Source organism: Fundulus heteroclitus, chromosome 19 (genome assembly GCF_011125445.2).
Source record: "Fundulus heteroclitus isolate FHET01 chromosome 19, MU-UCD_Fhet_4.1, whole genome shotgun sequence".
Taxonomy (NCBI): domain Eukaryota; kingdom Metazoa; phylum Chordata; class Actinopteri; order Cyprinodontiformes; family Fundulidae; genus Fundulus; species Fundulus heteroclitus.
In genome coordinates this window covers 21,134,213-21,155,503 of record NC_046379.1, presented here as the reverse complement: position 1 = coordinate 21,155,503, position 21,291 = coordinate 21,134,213, and the positions used below count along the sequence as shown (strand labels likewise).

Here is a 21,291-nt window from a genome sequence, read left to right as displayed (position 1 = left end):
CACATTAATCATTATTGTTTTTGACAAAACACCAGTTAGAGGTACCCCTGATGATTTGTGAAAAATAAAAGTAACAAATTAGCAAAGTAAGCTATAATTTGAAGAGTTTCCAGGAACTCCTATGTAGCTTTTCATGACTCCTAATAGGTAAAAATAAAACGGCACAGAGGGCCGTTCTTCTCAGCCACTCTGGGGATGGGAAAGACAAGACAAAGTGGTATTCAGGAGAGGCAGATGGTTTCATAAAAATATCACTGAAACAAGCTATTTACACACACTGTGTAAATAGATGTAACCATTTATTTCCAATTTGTTACATCGGACTTTATTTACCTTGCTTTAGGTTAGTTTGGATTAAAATATTTTATTTGACAAATTCCAGAATAATTTGACGTTTTTGCGGGTTCCCCCCTCCTTATCTTCTAAATTTTACATTCATTTCCTCAGTTTACAAGTCATTTTTGGCAGAAATGACTTGTAAACAATATATCTTGGAACAGTGATGCTGCAATAAATTGATTTCAGTTGTTTGCTGGATTTTTACTTCGTTCCTCCTGACAGAACTGCTGTGACTGAATCAGGTTTGTTGACTGTCCTGCTAGAAAGCACATTTTCAGCTTTCTCTACAGGTTTTTTGGTGGACCAATTGGTGTTCAAGCTTAAACATTCATGGCTGATATCTTAAGATTTTAATTCAGTATTTTAACATGGTGTGTTTTTTTTTTCCCCTGAATTTTTTTTTTTAAGTGAACCATGTCAGCTCTGTGTTCAGTGGTCTGTATCAGAGTCTCTTCCTCCTCAGCAGCTGCAGTCAGTTTCTGCTCTAACAGCTCAGTGAGTCTGCAGTCTGACTGAGGGAGGTTTTTGTACAGCTACTAATCACTGTGTGAACACATTGCCATTTATGATATGGTAACTCTTACAGTAGTAATCTGCTGCATCTTCAGCCTGAACTCCACTGATGGTCAAAGTGAAGTCAGTCCCGCTTCCACTGCCACTAAACCGAGCTGGTGTTCCTGACTGAAGTGTATGTACGTAACGTATCAGGCTCTTTGGAGGCTGTCCTGGTTTCTGCTGATACCAGAACATAGCCTGGTCACCATCAGAATAGCGGTAAACAGCAGGATTTGTGGTACACTTGATGGTGGCAGTGGATCCTGGTGTAAATGTCACCAGTGGAGGCTGAGTCACAGTCACCTGAGCGCTGCATCCTGCAGACAAAAACAAATCCTTCATTTATCAGCAGAAAGAAATGAGAGAAAAGGCAGCACATCATGCTGGAAATGTTGCTGAGGGAATGAACCTGTAAAACAGCAGCAGGTCAGCGTCCAGATGAGGATGGTGATGAGGGTCATGGTGCTGGTTGTTTCTGCTGGCTCCACTGACAGGTCTGAGTCCTGCAGTGTTGAACTCACAGGACTATAAACCTTCTCAGTTCCCTGGAGGATCAGCTGACCATGCAAAGCCTCCTCTCTATGGAAATGATTGCTCTGCTCTCAGCACGCTGAAGACAAACACAGACACAACATCAGCACAAATAGTTTTGCCATTTAAACCATTCAGGATCTTATTGGAATACAAGAAGAGAAAATAGAGACATTTACAACTTTAACTAAATGGAATATTTTTTAAAAATTATGCAGGTATATGTTTCCTTTCTATATTTAAGTTGTTATGACATAACTTATCTATTGGACATTTAATAATTTTCTACTCCTATAAACTAATTAATTTTAGTTTTTAATTTTTTGCTGTGTTTTAGATTATTTAAACTGAGCTTCTAATTCTAATCATCTAAAAAAAGAAGACAATAAAGAAAGAGAGAGAGGAAAACATATTTCTTTCATTGATAAAAAGTATCAACAAAATCCTAAAAAAATGTCTTTAATCATAAATCAGTGAAATGTAATGTGAGTTACGTGACTTTGTTTTTGAAAAAAGTTTTAGGGTAAAAACTTTATTTCTTCAGTGGAAAGATGGTTGCTGAAAGTGCAAGAGGTTTTTGTACGGCCTCTTAACTACTTTGTATCACTGTGGTACACTTTTGGTGGAGGAACCAAACTCATCCATCACTGTAAGTATAAAAACTTTGTCTTATTTGAAACAAAAAGTTTAAATATTTGTTTAATAAAATGCAATTATTTTTGTTATTTCTGTAATAATATTCCTTTTCTTCTATTTGTTGTAACTTTGGCTTGTTGGCAACATCTTGCATATTTGTAACAAGAAGTACAGAAACATTATTTTAATATAGTTTACATCATTTATTTGATTACATGATTTTAAAGTATTAAATTCATTTAGAATGTATTTATTTAAATAGTGATACATTTTCTTAAGAACTTAGTGGTGGATCCTAATTTTAAAAGCACAAATATATCTTTATATTTTAAATGTTTATATATAAAATATATATCTTTATATTTTATATATATATATATATATATATATATATATATATATATATATATATATATATATATATATGTGTGTGTGTGTGTGTGTGTGTGTGTGTGCTTTTACTCCGAGTAGTTTAAGATTACGGTTCGTTAGTTTGATGCTGTGAAGAGGAAGTGAAAAAAACAGATGGAAAAGTCTTTAACTGTCTTCTGCCATTTTGTTTTTCATTAACCAGATCTTTAAAGAACCAGTAAAATATTTTTCATTCACATTTCTGTGATGCTGACATTATGTTGCTCCCTTTTTATTGTGTTTCTAAACAAGTCCTGATGAGTCGAGCTCAGAGCACATCAGCATTGATGTGTTTTTGTCTGGAAGATTAATCTAAAACTTTACAATAGAGTAAATGAGTTGGATGGATTCATAAACCCCAACATCTCAAAAATCTGTCTCCTCTGTGTTCTAATAATATCATTTACTATAATAACTGTGTGGTGTCCAGCTGTGTGTCCTCCAGCAGAAGCTGATCTGCTCATTGTGTGTCTCTGCTCTCCTCTCCAGCTGGCCCCAAGGTCAGACCCTCAGTCTCTCTGCTGACTCCCTCCTCTGAGCAGCTCTCCAGGGGCTCGGCCACGCTGGTCTGCCTGCTGAGCGGCTACTCCCCTCAGGGAGCCGTTGTGAGCTGGGAGGTGGACGGTACCGAGGTGAGAGAGGGGGTCCTGACCAGCCCAGAGGAGGAGAAGAGCGGACGTTACAGCAGCAGCAGCACCTTAAGCCTGAGCCAGGAGACCTGGATGAAAGGAGAGATGTACTCGTGCAGGGTCCTCCATCACGACCACACCACGGCCCAGACCATCCAAAGGAGCCGCTGTGAGGGCTAGAGAGGCTGATGAAGCCCAGGACAGGAGTTCTGGGAGGGAGCGCAGGAGGAAAACACCTGCTGCTCTCATCAGTATGAGTCTGGATGGCTGGAAGAGAAGCTAAAGCTTTGTGTGACGCTGAACAACATTGCTGTGAATCAATAACTTAGATTAATGTGTGGAGCTCAGTAGCTGGATGGGAGTGGGATTCATTTGCTGTGGCTCTAATAAAGCTTGCTCTGATACATTACAATGGAGAGTGGTTCTTTTTATTGAAAAATAGAAAAGATAAAAGTTGGATTCATCAAAAAAGGAATGACACTTTAAATAGCGGTCATTAGGGTAATTTAACAACAGCTCATTAAAACAAACAAGACAGTTTTTAATGTTCTGCAATCTTTGATATATATATATATATATATATATATATATATATATATATATATATATATATGTATATGTCTGTATATATATATATATATATATATATATATATCTTTATTATATAATATATATATATATATTATTTTAAAGAGAAATTAGGTAGAAGTCAGTTTTAGTATGTTTAGTGTCTTATAAATCTAAATGTGTTGCATTAAAATTAAATAGTTATCCTCCAATACATTCAGAGCAAACATAGCAGACGTGTCCACAATTTTAAAATGGATAAAGACTTTATCCTGACCCCCTAATTAATCAAACCAGTATTCAGTCAAATTGATTATTTACCGTTGGTAAACCCTGTAACGTTCACCTCAAATTCCTTGCAAAAGTAAATAGTGTTTTTATAATAATCTAAGAGGCTTTACATGTTTAAGGAACAGCTATATTTTCTATGTGATCTTATTCTCATGAGCTGTAAAATACTGTCTGATCAACATGAAGCTCTTCTAATGCTGCTTTTTGAACTTCACTGGACCGTAGATCCATGTTTCAGTCTGCAGCAGAAACTAACAGCTGCTGCACCGTAAACAGACTAAAGGAGGTTTTTGTACGACTCTGTATCACTGTGTGAACACCGGGCCTGAATGCACACCCATACAGTAATAATGTCCTGCATCTTCAGCCTGAACTCCACTGATTGTCAGGGTGAACTGAGGCTCTGATCCACTGCTGCTGAAACGACTCGGAGCAGATTGACGGCTACTTATTTGATAAAACAGCAGCTTGGGAGGCTGTCCAGGTTTCTGCAGGTACCAGCTGAGATCATCATCAACTCCTTTACTGGCTGTACAGCTCAGAGAGACCGTGTCCCCCAAAGCAGCCGACTTTACAGCAGGAGACTGAGTCACAGATGCATTGCCGTCTGATCCTACATGATGGAAAAAGCACAAAATGTGTGAAGATTTGACATTTGTCTGTATTTGAGATGAGACTAGAACCCCAAAAAGTTATTGTTCCTGACCTTGGAGTTGGAGCAGCAGCGTGATCAACAGTGGAGTCAGTAACATCATAGCTCAGAGTGATTTCACCGTCAGACTGCAGAGAAGTTTCTCTGTGTTTCACTTTAAACTGATCTAGGAGCAGTGATGCACAGCCAACATTCAAATCAGCATAAACAGACGCCTGAGTTTGTGTTGAAGAGGGGAAAAGTGAGTCAGATGCAAAGTGAAAGAATCTGAGGTTTGCTCAAATAAAATGCTTTATTTCTCTTTTTTCTTTTCTTTCTAATTAAAGTTTCCCAACAACATAATTTATAAATTGTGCTACAATATTTGCTTTTATGATCTAAAGCACATCAACACTTCAGGGCGGTGCTGTCCCAACTGTGCATCACATGCGACTACATAGTGACCGGCATAAAAATATGATAAAACATGAAACCAACAAACCTTTTTACCATTATGCCAGCAAATTACAGAGAATGCAAAAAGCCTGATTACGAAAAGACCAACACTCTGATTGCTCACAGACAAAACAGAGATTACGAAATATGATATGATCCTTTTTTATAAATTTTTCTAGATGCCACAAATTATCCAAATTGTTTGATTTTTTAATTCAAACGTAGTCCAAAGACAGTGACTTTGCATTTTTAGGATTTTTTTAAAACAATACATCATTCTTATACAACAGATCAAAGGTGCTATATTTCTGTTTGAATTATTATGTCCTAATGTAACTTTGTGATAAAAAAGACGATATACATATTTGCACAAGCATATTATACAAAAGCACGATTTGCACATAATTCTCTCCTTTGTGTCTGCGAAAGTTCATTTTGTAACAACTGCCATTTAAATATTATGAATCTGAATGAAAGATGTTAAAGTTGAAGTTGCTTTTACTGGATCTCTCGTCTTTAGTTTCTATAACAAACACTCCCAACTTTTGTGCAGCTCTAAACATCTTTGTGAACACGCCATGGTAGCCCAGACTGATCATCTCTATTATGTTCACTCACGGCTCTGAAGCTGGAGCACTGGCTGACTTTGAAGCTAAAAGTTTAAAACATTTAGCAGATTCAAACTCCTAAAACTTGATTTTTTAGTTTAATTCTGCTGGTTTGCAACACAGCACATTAAGATCAGACTCTACCAGTAGAAGTCAAAATCAGTCAAGCAGTGATGGATTAAAAATCATGCAAACAGATTTTTTTCAGCACCTGTTCATGTGAAACTGAGACAGCTAGAAATAGAAAAAAAAAGTCTCAACTCCCAGTGGGCTGAATCAATTCATGTGGAAACATTTAACTTTGCTTCTCCTGCAGTCCCACAGCTCAGGGTGTTTTCAATAATCGTGCCATACTGCCCCCTGCTGGTAGTTTACGTTAAATATTTTTGCACTGATGTCCATTTACGTTTTAAACAAACAATTTAAGAGCAACGGAGAGTTCACACTTTGATTTTCTGAATGAAACCACATTGATACGTTTGAATTTAGTTCATTACAACTATTTGGTCTAATTTTTTTTTGTATTTTCAAACCCACCTGGCCCTGTGTAAAAGAGTAATTACCCCCTGAATCTAAAGGGTAGTTGTGCTGTACTCGGCAAAAGCACCTACCATCAAGGAAATCCTGATAACTGTGAATGGAAGTTTAGTGGGATTTAATTCCAGACTTTGACTAGGCCTCTGTCAAAGCTGTATTTTGGGAGTTTTTTTTTTTTTTGTCTTGGTTTGTTTGGGTCATTCAGAATTGCTGGCTTGCTTCAGATAATTGTCCTGCTACATAACCCAAGTGCACTTGAACTTAAAGACACAAAGTGGTGGCCAGACGTTCTCCTTTACAGTTTTTCCTAGAGAGAAAAATTCATGTTTCCATCACTTACAGCAAGTTGCAACAATTGAAGAAGCAGAGTACGTCCAGACCATTACACTACCATCACCATGTTTGACCATCAGCATGAGCTCCTTTCTCTGAAATACTCTGATAGTTTCACACTTGATAAAATTGGACACACATGTTCCAAAAAGGCTTAGTTTTGTCTGGTTTTGGTTCATTCTGTGTGTCTCTGTGATGGAATGGCGACCTGACCAGGGTGGACCCTGCGTCTCACCCTAAGACTGCCACAGATAGGCAGCAACCCTGCTTTGATGAGCTGGTTTAGACAATTGATGTGTCAGCTCCTACAGACGACTTCACTTTCATACATTGTGATGCACTGCCCTCTGCTGACATTTCATAATCAAAAATCTTTATGCATTGACAATTTCCCAACATTCTGTAAATATATCACTTAGTAGTAACAGCTCTGATTACCCCGTATGTTCCTAACAGAGCACTTCGCTCTCAGACTGCAGGTCTGCTGGTGGTTCCTAGAGTCTCTAAAAGTAGAATGGGAGGCAGATCCTTTAGCTATCAGGCTCCTCTCCTGTGGAACCAACTCCCAGTTTTGGTCCGTGAGGCAGACACCCTATCTATTTTTAAGACTAATGTTAAAACTTTCCTTTTTGACAAAGCTTATAGTTAGAGTGGCTCATGTTACCCTGAGCTATCTCTATAGTTGTGCTGTGATAGGCCTAGGCTGCTGGAGGACATCAGGGTCTAATTTTCTCACTCTACTGATTTCTACTGTTCTTCAGTCTACTGTTCTCCAGTTTTGCATTGTATTACATTGAAATGACTGTCGTCATTTCAGCTTTTAACTTTTTGCTCTCTCTCTTTTTCTTCATAGTAGGTACACCTGGTCTGGCGTTCTGTTAACTGTGACATCATCCAGAGAAGACGGCTCACCCGCTACTACCATCTAATGTAGAACAGATTACTAGATCAATGTGTGCTTCTGTGCTTTTTTGTCTCTCTTGTTGTGTCTCTGCTCTGTCTTCTGTAACCCCAGTCGGTCGAGGCAGATGACCGTTCATACTGAGCCCGGTTCTGCCGGAGGTTTTTCCTTCCCGTTAATGGGTGGTTTTTCTTCCCACTGTCGCTTCATGCTTGCTCAGTATGAGGGATTGCAGCAAAGCCATGTACAATGCAGACGACTCTCCCTGTGGCTCTACGGTTCCCCAAGAGTGAATGCTGCTTGTTGGGACTTTGATGCAATCAACTGGTTTCCTTATATAGGACATTTTTGACCAATCTGTATAATCTGACCCAATCTGTATAATATGATTGAACTTGATTTTGTAAAGTGCCTTGAGATGACATGTTTCATGATTTGGCGCTATATAAATAAAATTGAATTGAATTGAATTGAATAGTAAAGAGTCAAGTGATATGGCTGAATTGATCAGTTTAAAGGGTTGAATGCTTTTAATATGTTTAATGCAACATCAGAATGAATTTGTAACCTTTTTTAAATGCAACCAAAATACAGTTTTTTCCTTGTTTGTTTCAACATTCATTTGATTCTCTTCACCATAATTATGTCATTTTTAGAGAATTTTGTAGAAAGAAAACACAAAGGTTTCTGCCATCAACAGATCAGCTATTAGAGGATAAATGTGTTAGGATGTGGTTTTAAAGGAGGATCCATCACAGGTTTAATGCTTTTGAATAGAGATAGATTGAGATTCCTGTTTTAGGGCAAACTTTCCCCAGAGTCATATAAACAGATTCATTATTCTGGAGAAATGTTTGACTTTTTAACCACAGCTGAATGGATGAGGCTGTTAAGGCATCTTGTGATGCTCTATAAGGAACTGTCATTCAGTTGTTGGTCTAAAAAAAAAGAGAATCCTGGGAAATAAATGTCACACAGCACTGGATATGGCCCAGCTTTGGGAAAATAACCTTAAACTGTATTACACAAGAAGAAAACCTCACATCAACCATACATGAACATGTCTGATATCAGTCCAACTTGGTTAATAGAAGAACATAAATTTATACCACTGATGAAGCATCATGTAAACTATGAACTTACTTTTGTATTTGCACTAATTTAACCTATTTTACTCTCTTATTCCCAAAAAAAATCAAGTGCCATCAGAGGTCAACTAATTGGTAAACAGTCCACCAGTGTTTAATTAGTTGACCTCTGATGGCAGCTTGTTCCAAATAATAAACAAAGTCTACTTGTGTTTATTTAGTCTTAGTAGAGGTTTTTCAGAGAGCATTGGTGAACTAACAGCATTGTGAAAACCAAGGAACACAGCTGACAGGTTATGAAGAAAGTTATGCAGAGGTTTTAAGCAGGATTAGGTTGTAAGACAAAATCTGAAGCTTTAAACACCTCCTGGACAATCTTATATCCATCATCCAGAGTATGGAAAGAGTTTGACACAACTGGGAACCTACCAAGACATGGTCGTCCACCTAAACTACCCGGTCGTCCAAGGAGATTATTGACCAGAGAAGGAGTCAAAATTTCAGATTCCTGGAGAAAAACAACAATCTGCATGTTGCCACAAACCACAAAGGGGCCACAGCAAACGCATGGAAGATGATCCTCTGGTCAAAAGAAAGAGTGAAATTGATGATTCAGGCCTGCATGAAATAAATGGGGGTGGGCGTATCATGCATGGGAATACTTCTCTTTGACAAAAGCAGGAAAGTTTGTCAGAGTTCATATTGGAAGAAAAGCTGTTAGAAGACGCAAGAGACCAGAGGATCACCTTCCAGCAGGACAAAACATACAGCTGCAGTGGAATGGTTTAGATCAAACAACAGCCCCGTTATTTGGACAAAAGTAATAGGAATACTCCTGCTATAAGGATGGCACCGTGGACGGTGCGACCTGCATGTTTGCGTGCAGGTCGCACCGTGCACGCTTGCAGACCAGATACTGAGTGTGGAGCGGAGAAATCCAGACTCCTTAATTACGAACTGGATCTCATGTTGAGACACAGAGGGAAACTCATCCGTGCTGTGAAGTTTCTGTTTTTCCAACATTTTTCTCATATAATCTGCTAAATTAGTTTCTTCTTTCAGTTCCTATTCATTCTTAAAATATGGCATTCTGTATTGCCTGCCAAACAATGTCTCATAGGGGGTTAAACCTGCTGATGTTGTAATATTATAGTGTAGCTTGACCAGGTCTAGACACTGAGTCCATGGTCTTCCTGTTTCTTCCATGCACTCTTTAGTCTGTTTTTCAATGTCCACAAGTCCTGCGCTTTGAGGGTGATATGAACAATGAAAGCACTGTCCTATCTTTTTGATCACCTGGTTTACAAAATGAGTGCCATTGTCACTGTAGATTTTTTCTGGTATACCATATCTAGGTATAATGTCTTTGCACAAAGCTTTAGCTACTGTTACTGCATCTGTGTGCTTTGCTGGAAACAGTTCTATCCATTTAGAAAAGGCATATCTATTATCACTAGACAATACATTTTCCCTTCACTCTGATTTAATTCAATGAAGTCCATGTGAATTATTTGAAATGGGTAGCTGGGAGATGGAAACTTGCCTCAGTTCACAGTTTGAACTGTTAAAAATGCATACTGACTGCCTGTGTAAATAGTAGCTTGTTTTCCTTTCATTAATTTGCAAGCCTCTGCGAGGGCTACCAGTTCTGCAGCTTGAGTAGAGTGGTTTGATGACAGTTTTTCTGCTTTTAAGACTTTGTTGCTGTAACAATAGCATAACCTGTCTGTGTTTTAACATAGTTGTCTTTTCTTGATGAGCCATCTACGAAAAGAGTTTGTACCTCGGTTAATGGTTGATCTTTTAGATCTGGTCTGGATTTAGTCAACTGTTCAGCTATTGTTAACAGTCATGCTTGCTGCCGTCTTCCAGGAGCGGCATAAGTGTTGCTGGGTTCAAAGTGGTGCAGTGTTCTATTTTCAAATAAGGTTGTGAGAGCAGTGTGGCCATGCATGACAAGTGTCTTGCTGGTGACACTGTCTAGTTTAGATGAAAACTGGCTTCATTTTTGCACCATGCTGCTGTACTCAAACAGAGGTCATGTAATGGCCTTTGCAGTCTACCATTTGTATATACGGTTTATTGTAATCCGGCAACGCTAGAGCGGTGCTGGAAACTAAGGCCTGTTTTAGATCACAAAAGGCTTTTTCTGCTTCTGCCGTCCAGTTTAATTGTGCTGACATTTTCAATTCTCGTTCATACATTCGTTTTTGTGAAAGCCCTGCTATTTCTGCGTAATTTGGGATCGAGTTTCTGCAGTAGTTTTGTGTCACTGTTTGTTTTTTAAAAAGCGACATATGTGAGGGAAAATGCATTCTGTTAAACCTCTTTAGTTTTTCTGGCAAGATTATTCCTGCTACCACTGTGCTTTGAGCAGCCGAGTAGAGGTAATCCACTGTGATTGTTGCCGGTGTACACTTTTCAACTTGTTTTTCATAACCTGGGTCCGATTCTGGGTTGTTGTTGTACCAGAGAGTGACATACAGATATGTTTCTGTCATTCCATCTTGTATTTTGCTTATAGCTTATCTCCCTTCCTGTTTCAGGGCTGAGGCTGACTTGTGTGGAGGTGTGTTTGGGATGTCCAGAGCGTAGTAATAGTGGGGATTTCCTCAACCTCTTTGCACAAGTACGTCTTCATGTTGTCTTTTTACCACAATGCATCCATTTGCTGTGGGCACCAGGGCCAATCCTAATTGATACAACCCATCTCTACCCAAGAGAATAAACTGGGCAGCTGGGAATGTATAAGATTTGCATTTGATGTCAAAAATGTGACATTTTTGACAAAAATGTCAAAGTCTACTGCTTCAGTTTTTATAACGGCAATTTGCATATACTCCCGAATGTTATAAAGAGTGATCAGCGTAACAGCAATTAATTGCAAAGTCAATATTTGCCTAGAAAATGAACTTTATCCCTAAAACACATTTCAACGTCATTGCAGCCCTGCCTTAAAAGGACCAGCTAACATCCACTTGCATTTCTGACCAGAATGGTTTCATCACTGAATTTACAGAATGGTATTTGTTCTCTGCAGGTGGTTCTGCATGCTCCAGTGTCACATAAAAATGTCATTTCTTTCTTGTTTACCAGTAAGTTGATTTCTGGTTTAATTCCCCTACCAAAAATAGTTCATACAGATTTAGCATTACTTCTTCCTCTGGGGGTTCTTTTGCATTTTTCTCTTCATCGGTTAGTCATGCTAAATGGTTTCTCGCTTGTTTTGGATTAGGACAATCTCTTTGGATGTGTCCCACCTGTCCACAGTCCCAACATTTATCTGATAAGTAATGACGACCGTGGAATCTTCTTCTCCCTCCTCGGCCTTTGCGTCTACCTCTGTTATCGCGATGGGCTCTATGGCCTTGATAAAACACTTCTTCTTCTGAGAGGAAGGTGTCTGACTTTATTTTAGTTTTTTGTCGTTCTTTATCTTTAGTTACTTTTTCTGCATGGAGTGCATGATTACGTATTATCTGTAAATGAAATTGTGCAAATTCTCCATTTCATTTCATCCATGTTGGGAGGCAACAAAACATGAAAAATGCCAAGGGGTGAACACTTTTGCAAGGCACATTACAGTGTATGCAGATGTCTGGTTCAAATGTAGTTACTTGCTCAAACCTGCGTACCTAAGCAAAAACAATAGTTATAAAATCAAAATAATTATACTGAATTTTGAGAAACAAGGCCGGACAACTCCATGTTTTTACTTTTATACCATACACTATAAGAAGGATGAAAAAGGAGGTATGACAATTGCGTGAAAAGTTTTGTTTTATGTATATAAGTTGAGGTTAAATGTATAGAAAGACCATTGCTTAAACAATGGGTATACTTGGTGATGTTTCTGTCAGCTCTGTGTTCAGTGGTCTGTATCAGAGTCTCTTCCTCCTCAGCAGCTGCAGTCAGTTTCTGCTCTAACAGCTCAGTGAGTCTGCAGTCTGACTGAGGGAGGTTTTTGTACGGCTACTAATCACTGTGTGAATACATTGTTGCTATTTATGACATGAATACTCTGACAGTAATAAACTGCTGCATCTTCAGCCTGAACTCCACTGATTGTCAAAGTGAAGTCAGTCCCGCTTCCACTGCCACTAAACCGAGCTGGTGTTCCTGACTGAAGTTTGCTCCCCTTATATATCAGACTCTTTGGAGGCTGTCCTGGTTTCTGCTGATACCAGAACATACCCTGGTCACCATCACCATAGCGGCCAACAGCAGGATTTGTGGTACACTTGATGGTGGCAGTGGATCCTGGTGTAAATGTCACCACTGGAGGCTGAGTCACAGTCACCTGAGCGCTGCATCCTGCAGACAAAAACAAATCCTTCATTTATCAGCAGAAAGAAATGAGAGAAAAGGCAGCACATCATGCTGGAAATGTTGCTGAGGGAATGAACCTGTAAAACAGCAGCAGGTCAGCGTCCAGATGAGGATGGTGATGAGGGTCATGGTGCTGGTTGTTTCTGCTGGCTCCACTGACAGGTCTGAGTCCTGCAGTGTTGAACTCACAGGACTATAAACCTTCTCAGTTCCCTGGAGGATCAGCTGACCATGCAAAGCCTCCTCTCTATGGAAATGATTGCTCTGCTCTCAGCACGCTGAAGACAAACACAGACACAACATCAGCACAAATAGTTTTGCCATTTAAACCATTCAGGATCTTATTGGAATACAAGAAGAGAAAATAGAGACAACATGAAGGATTTTCAGTATTTGGATTAAATAATATCTCTCTTCAAGGTATATGTATAATTCTCCTGTTTTACTAAAACTCACAGGTGAAGGTAATATTATAGATCACTAGAAGTTACAACTTTTTTAAGGTTTCATGAATTGAATTATTTTGGACACCTTTTTAGGTTTTAAATATAATAGAAGATGAATTATTAAATTAGATTTTTATATTTTTTAGGAGGCAAAACAACTTTTGTTGCTCTTGGGAGATAAAAACATAATCATAAATTGTGAAAACAAATTAAAGCTGAATGGATGTTGGATTACTTGTAGATAAAATGCAGCATAAACTGTAATTTATTTACACTAAAAAGCAGCATTTCAGCAGCAGGTTGTTTGCTGACAGTGCAGGAGGTTTTTGTACGGCCTCTTAATGACTTTGTATCACTGTGGTGGACTTTTGGTGGAGGAACCAAACTCAACATTGACTGTAAGTACCAGAAAGCTTTACTTTGCAGAGCATTTAACTGCTATATTTACAACTTTTTAAAAACATAAAATTTTAACTGTAGATTATGTTTAGTATAGTCTGCTTTTTCTGAAATTATTAAATCTCAAAGTTTATCGATGAACTTTGCATAAGTCAGTATTTCAGGACTGTAAGTAGTTGAAATTGTGGATTCAATTGAATATAAAAATATACGTTTTAACTCTATACAATAAAACTATAAAAATTACAGTGAAATGTTTAAATCACCATTAATTTCTCACTTATACAATTAAAAAAATATTTTTTATTTACATTTTTGTATTTAAGATTTTTTCAGTCATGTACTTTTATTAGAATTGTGGTCTGGATTCCTTTTGAACAGAGTTATTATTTTCTGAGTAAACTCAGATCTTCTTGGTGTTCGTGGTTCATTTGTTTTACGTGGCGTTTTAAGGAAGTGAAAGAAACAGATGTCAACGTCTGAACTGTTTCCACCAGTGTTTCAGCTCTCAGTTCAATCATCCCAGGGTTTCATCATTAAGAGTCACATAATATGAGGGACAGATGAAGATGTCATCAGTAATCATGGATAATGAAGCTCTGAAGGTGTTTTTAGCAGCTTTCATTCTCATTGCTGCCTCTTTTCTCCCCCTCTCTCCTCCAGTGGGTGTGGTGCGGCCCACCCTGACCGTTCTCCCCCCCTCCAAAGAGGAGGAGCAGCAGAGCAGCGTCACACTGGTGTGTCTGGCCAGCGGAGGCTTCCCCTCAACCTGGAGGCTGGGCTGGAAGGTGGGGGGCAGCAGCAGGTCCTCAGGGGTGTCTAACAGCCTGGAGGTCCTGGGGAGGGACGGCCTCTACAGCTGGAGCAGCACCCTGAGCCTCCCTGCAGACCAGTGGAGGAAGGCGGGCTCAGTGAGCTGTGAGGCCAATCAGAGTGGACAGAGTCCTGTCACTCAAAGCCTGGACCCTGCCCGCTGCTCAGAGTAGAGCCTCAGCTTCATGTCTGCAAGTCAGGATGCTCTCAGAGTTTATTCAGCAAGATTACTTTTCATGTTCAGAGTGATTTCTATTTCTATCATCTTTGTTCTGTATGAAAACTTCAGTTAATATCTAAAAATATCCCCATTTTGGAACAATAAAATATTTTCTTATCTTATAATCACCTTTAATAAACCAGAAATTCAACACATACTTGTCTGTTATTTTTGCATTATGCCATCTGGTTTTGCATTTTTATCAGATTTGTATAGAATATTGCATGAATATACATCTTTGCGGTTGTTTTTTGGTTACATAAGTTACAGCTTTACAAGGAAATATTTCAGCTTGTTTTTTTTCTATCAAGATTGAGTTTTTCCAAGACAGATCTTGTGTCCGCATTGCATATCAAACAAGTAATAAACATTATGCTCTGACATTAAATAAAGCGGGAATGTCCTAACCTTATATCACATGGGGGAAAAAAAATCACCATGTCAATAGTTGTGAACTACGAACAATATAATTTTCTTTTAAATACTAAACCATAAGAAAGTTACATCAGAATATTTTGTAACTGCTCAAAAATAAACCAGACATACAATATATTAGTTAAACAAAGTAGTCAGTGTTTTTGTTGCAAGATGATAAATCATTATAGATCCAACACATAAGAAGGGTTTTACACATTTGCCTTATTAAAGGAAAAGACAATCACTTTACAAATTCTCTTGGACTCAAAAACATTTTTTTTGTCTTTTCTCAGCAACAAGATCTGGCTTTGGGTTACTCTTTCTTTGAAAACAATTGCAGTTTTCAGGTAAGTTTTATCAACTGAATAAAAACAGATTTGGGTGCACCAAAGTTACTGCACAGATGTATTCCTTTTTACTGGGAAATTAAAGAGAATGAAAAAGCCAGGTTATCAAAACACCAATGCTCTGTCGGTTGAAAATCTACAGTAATGAAAAATAAAAAGTCACCATATGCATCAACCACATGCACTGACAGGTCAAATACTGTTGAACTGCCATTGGGTACTGAACAAAATCAGTCCAAGGACTGCAAATGGCCCCCAGGCCACACTTTGGTGATCCTTGCCTTAAATTATTAGAAAAGACTCCTCTGTGATAATGATTGCTCTGCTCTCTGCACAGTGAAGACAAGAAGAAATTTCAATATAAGACATGATCCTTTATTGCAGATTATATGTCAATGCTACAATTGATCAAATGGTCTGATTCTCTAAATCAAACATAGTCAAAAGACATCTACATGTTTCTGATTATTTAAAGCAGTAGGCTATTTGTGCACAACAGATCAAATGCCCTATATTTCTGTTTTATTTATTTTGTCCAAATGTATAAAAAAAAGAACAAATAAGACAATATATACATTTTCATAAGCTTATCATACAAAAGCACAATTTGCACATATTTTTCTTATTTATGTCTGTGAATGTTCATTTTCACAAAGGCTGTCAATTAAATAATACAGATCTGAATGACATAAGTTAAAGTTGAAGCTGCTTTACTGGATCGCTCATCTTCAGGCTCTACACCAGACACCCAGAGATTTTTTCAAAGCTCTAAACAACTTTGTAAACACAATGCCATGGTAGCCCAGATTGATCATCTCAGTTATCTTCACTTATGGGTCTGAAGTTTCATCAGCACTGACTGACTTTGAAGCTAAAAGTCACCAACAAACATTCAGTATTCAAACCCCTAAAACTTTATTTTTAATAAAATATATATTTAGTTGTGCCACACTGCACATTCGATCAGACTCTACCAGAAGAAGGTACCCTCAGTCAAGCACTGATACATTAATTATCCATCCATCAGTTTTCTATACCCAGTTTTCCAGGTAGTGTTGCAGGGGGCTGATGCCTATCTCCTACAGATTTATTTTTAGTACCTGTTCAAGTGAAACTGAGAGGGCCATAGTTATGTCTCAACTCCCTGTGGACTGAATCAGCTCATCTGGAAACATTTAACTTCGCTTCTCATGCAGTCCCAGAGCTTTCAATAACTACATAACACCGCCCCCTGCTGGCGGTTCCCTTTAAACACTGTCCGTTCATGTTTTAAACAAACCTATAATATCACAAGTAAAAAAAAATAGTGTTCTAAGCGCTGATTTTTTTATATGAACCTGATGCATACGTTTAAATTTAGCACATCAAAACAATTTGCTCTAAATGTTTTGTATGCATGAGATAGCAGAGTTAAAAAAGTTGTTGAATAACCAGTTAGAATGTTTTCAGAAATTTCTGCAAAATACACAATTTTCTTTGCTTTTATCAAGCATTTTTTGGAATAAATAAAATCTATATTTTACAGAAGAAGAAAAATAGCTCCAGAGCTTCACGTGTACGTATGTATAGTCTTTAGGATAAATTTGACATCAGTAGCTCATTGAGAGCTGAAACACAATATATTACAGGTCTGATTAAATCAGACCACTGGTTTCTCTGTTAGCTCCTGCTGGTTGATAGCTGCTGCAGATTGTTGTCATAAATAACCTAGAAACACATTAGTAAGAGTAAGACACGCAAGAGATTTTTCTTTCCAAGGAAATTACACATTGAACAGAAACTGCTTACAAAATGTTTTGTTGTGATGATAATGTGGGATTAATCCTATTTTATAAAATATTGCTAAAACACATTTTTACTTCTTTTAGTGAGGCTTAAATGTTTCAGATCATCAAAAAAATTATTCTTAAATTTATGTTGAATGGGCCGATTGATGTCTCTAACATCAGCGTTGACTTAAAGTCAGCATCTGACACAAACTGTTACTGACCTGGGTGTAAGACTTGAGAACAATCTTAACTTTGATGCTCAGTTAAAGTCTGTGGTCCCGTCCATCTTTTTCAAACTGGCACAGCTGACTAAAGATTTTAATCTATGCTTTAATTACTCCCACTTCCACTCCCACAACTTTGCACTAGTTGTGTTGGTTGTGAAAGGAAGAGTCATTATATGGTGGCTTGACAGACTCCAGCTTGGATATGACTAGTTATGGGTTTTATTCTACCTCTAATCTTATCAGTTTTTTGTGATTCAAATATTGAATTATTCTGGACTGAGCCGAATGGAATTCAGTAGAAAAAGATCAGAAAATGAAGCTGAGATAAATGATCTAAAATCTGTTGAGTGGAAAATTAAATAACATGTTTTTCATACAGGGATATGACTTCCTTGGTCTTTGTATCTGTTTTTTCTCCTATTTGCTGTTTGCTTCACAATATTATATTACATCTTCAAAGTCTTAATTATTATCTGTAAATGAAATTGTGCAAACTCTCCAATTCCATTTCATTTCCAGGTTCGTAGGCTACAAAACTTGAAAAATGCCAAGGGGTGGGGAGAGGGGGTAAACACTTTTGCAAGGCACAGTACAGTGTATGCAGATGTCGGGTTCAAATGTAGTTACTTGCTCAAACTTGTGTACCTAGTCAAACACGATAGTTGCTAGAACATATTTTCAAAAAAGTAACATATTTAATGCTTGGTGAGGTTCATGTCAGCTCTGTGTTCAGTGGTCTGTATCAGAATCTCTTCCTCCTCAGCAGCTGCAGTCAGTTTCTGCTCTAACAGCTCAGTGAGTCTGCAGTCTGACTGAGGGAGGTTTTTGCACGGCTACTAATCACTGTGTGAATACATTGTTGCTATTTATGACATGGATACTCTCACAGTAATAAACTGCTGCATCTTCAGCCTGAACTCCACTGATTGTCAAAGTGAAGTCAGTCCCGCTTCCACTGCCACTAAACCGATCTGGTATTCCTGACTGAACTTTGTTCCCCTGATATATCAGGAGCTTTGGAGGCTGTCCTGGTTTCTGCTGATACCAGAACATACACTGATCGCCAGCGCATGTTGCAACAGCTGAGTTGGTTTTACAGTTGATGGTGGCAGTGGATCCTGGTGTAAATGACACCAGTGGAGGCTGAGTCACAGTCACCTGAGCGCTGCATCCTGCAGACAAAAACAAATCCTTCATTTATCAGCAGAAAGAAATGAGAGAAAAGGCAGCACATCATGCTGGAAATGTTGCTGAGGGAATGAACCTGTAAAACAGCAGCAGGTCAGCGTCCAGATGAGGATGGTGATGAGGGTCATGGTGCTGGTTGTTTCTGCTGGCTCCACTGACAGGTCTGAGTCCTGCAGTGTTGAACTCACAGGACTATAAACCTTCTCAGTTCCCTGGAGGATCAGCTGACCATGCAAAGCCTCCTCTCTATGGAAATGATTGCTCTGCTCTCAGCACGCTGAAGACAAACACAGACACAACATCAGCACAAATAGTTTAGCCATTTAAACCATTCACGATCTTATTGGAATACAAGAAGATAAAATATAGACAACATGAAGGATTTTCAGTATTAGGATTAAATTATTTCTCTCTTCAAGGTATATGTATAATTCTCCTGTTTTTCTAAGATTTACAGGCGAAGATATTATTCATTAATAGAAGTTACCCATTTTTAAGGATTTAGTATTTAAATTATTTTGAAAAACGTTTTTTTTAGGTTTGAAACAGAATAAAAGGTGAATTATTAAAGAATGTCTCAATATTTTAAGGGAGAAAAATAACGTCTGTTTCTCTTGGGTGATAAAATAAAAAAAAATCTTAAATTATTAACACATTTGAAGCAGAATGATGATGGATGAATGATTTATAGATTAAATAAAGTATAAATGTAATTTATTAATACTGGAAAGCAGCATTTCAACCAAAAACTGGTTGCTGACAGTGCAGGAGGTTTTTGTACGGCCTCTTAATGACTTTGTATCACTGTGGTGGACTTTTGGTGGAGGAACCAAACTCACCGTTGACTGTAAGTACCAGAAAGCTTCACTTTGCAGAGCATTTAACTGCTATATTTACAACTTTTTAAAAACATAACATTTTAACTATAAATTATGTTTAGTATATTCTGCTTTTTCTGAAATTATTAAATCTCAAAGTTTATCGATGAACTTTGCATAAGTCAATATTATTTCAGGACTGTAAGTAGTTGAAATTGTGGATTCAATTGAAAATATTAATATACGTTTTAACTCTATACAACAAAATAAATTACAATGAAATGTTTAAATCACCATTAATTTCTCACTCATACAATTGAAACAAATAGTTTTTATTTATATTTTGTATTTAAGATTTTTTCAGTCATGTATTTTTATTAGAATTGTGGTCTGGATTCCTGTTAAACAGAGTTATTATTTTCTGAGTAAACTCAGATCAGCTTGGTGTTCGTGGTTCATTTGTTTTCCGTGGCGTTTTAAGGAAGTGAAAGAAACAGATGTCAACGTCTGAACTGTTTCCACCAGTGTTTCAGCTCTCAGTTCAATCATCCCAGGGTTTCATCATTCAGAGTCACATAATATGAGGGACAGATGAAGATGTCATCAGTAATCATGGATAATGAAGCTCTGAAGGTGTTTTTAGCAGCTTTCATTCTCATTGCTGCCTCTTTTCTCCCCCTCTCTCCTCCAGTGGGTGTGGTGCGGCCCACCCTGACCGTCCTCCCCCCCTCCAAAGAGGAGGAGCAGCAGAGCAGCGTCACACTGGTGTGTCTGGCCAGCGGAGGCTTCCCCTCAACCTGGAGGCTGGGCTGGAAGGTGGGGGGCAGCAGCAGGTCCTCAGGGGTGTCTAACAGCCTGGAGGTCCTGGGGAGGGACGGCCTCTACAGCTGGAGCAGCACCCTGAGCCTCCCTGCAGACCAGTGGAGGAAGGCGGGCTCAGTGAGCTGTGAGGCCAATCAGAGTGGACAGAGTCCTGTCACTCAAAGCCTGGACCCTGCCCGCTGCTCAGAGTAGAGCCTCAGCTTCATGTCTGCAAGTCAGGATGCTCTCAGAGTTTATTCAGCAAGATTACTTTTCATATTTACAGTGATTTCTATTTCTATCATCTTTGTTCTGTGTGAAACCTTCAAGTTAATGTCTAAAAATTTCCCCATTGTAGAACAATCAAATAATTTCTTATCTTGTAATCACCTTTAATAAACCTCAAATTCAACACATAATTGTCTGTTATTTTTGCATTATGCAATCCGGTTCTACACTTTTTTTCAGATTTGTATAGAATACTATTGCATGAATATACAACTTTGTGGTTGTTTTTTGGTTAAATAAGTTACAGCTTTACAAGGAAATATTTCAGCTTGTTTTTGTTCTATCAAGGCTGAGTTTTTCCAAAACAGATCTTGTGTCCGCATTGCATATCAAACAAATAATAAACATTATGCTCTGACATAAAAAAATGATTTATCAAAGCGGGGGTGTCCTAACCTTATATCATCATGTCAATAGTTGTAAACTACGAACATTATAATTTTCTTTTAAATACTAAACTGTAAGAAAGTTACATCAGAAAATGATTCACCTTCTCAAAAATAAACCAGACATACAATATATTAGTTAAACAAAGTAGTCAGTGTTTTTGTTGCAAGATGATAAATCATTATAGATCCAACACATAAGAAGGGTTTTACACATTTGCCTTATTAAAGGAAAAGGCATTCACTTTACAAATTCTCTTGGATTTGAAATTGTTTTTTTGTCTTTTCTCAGCAACAAGATCTGGCTTTGGGTTACTCTTTCTTTGAAAA

The 21,291-nt window shown here is 38.0% G+C and overlaps 3 gene segments (V, D, J or C); all 3 read left to right on the top strand.

Moving 5' to 3' along the window:
- The first annotated feature begins 1,332 nt into the window (after positions 1 to 1,332).
- LOC118567016 lies at positions 1,333 to 3,510 on the top strand. The segment is given in 3 exon segments: positions 1,333 to 1,356; positions 1,948 to 2,074; positions 2,962 to 3,510. Coding segments are annotated over 3 exon segments (471 nt in total).
- Positions 3,511 to 12,254: 8,744 nt separating this feature from the next.
- LOC105924378 lies at positions 12,255 to 14,794 on the top strand. The segment is given in 3 exon segments: positions 12,255 to 12,266; positions 13,530 to 13,686; positions 14,351 to 14,794. Coding segments are annotated over 3 exon segments (492 nt in total).
- Positions 14,795 to 18,773: 3,979 nt separating this feature from the next.
- LOC118567015 lies at positions 18,774 to 20,703 on the top strand. The segment is given in 3 exon segments: positions 18,774 to 18,797; positions 19,371 to 19,515; positions 20,178 to 20,703. Coding segments are annotated over 3 exon segments (492 nt in total).
- The last annotated feature ends 588 nt before the right edge of the window (positions 20,704 to 21,291 follow it).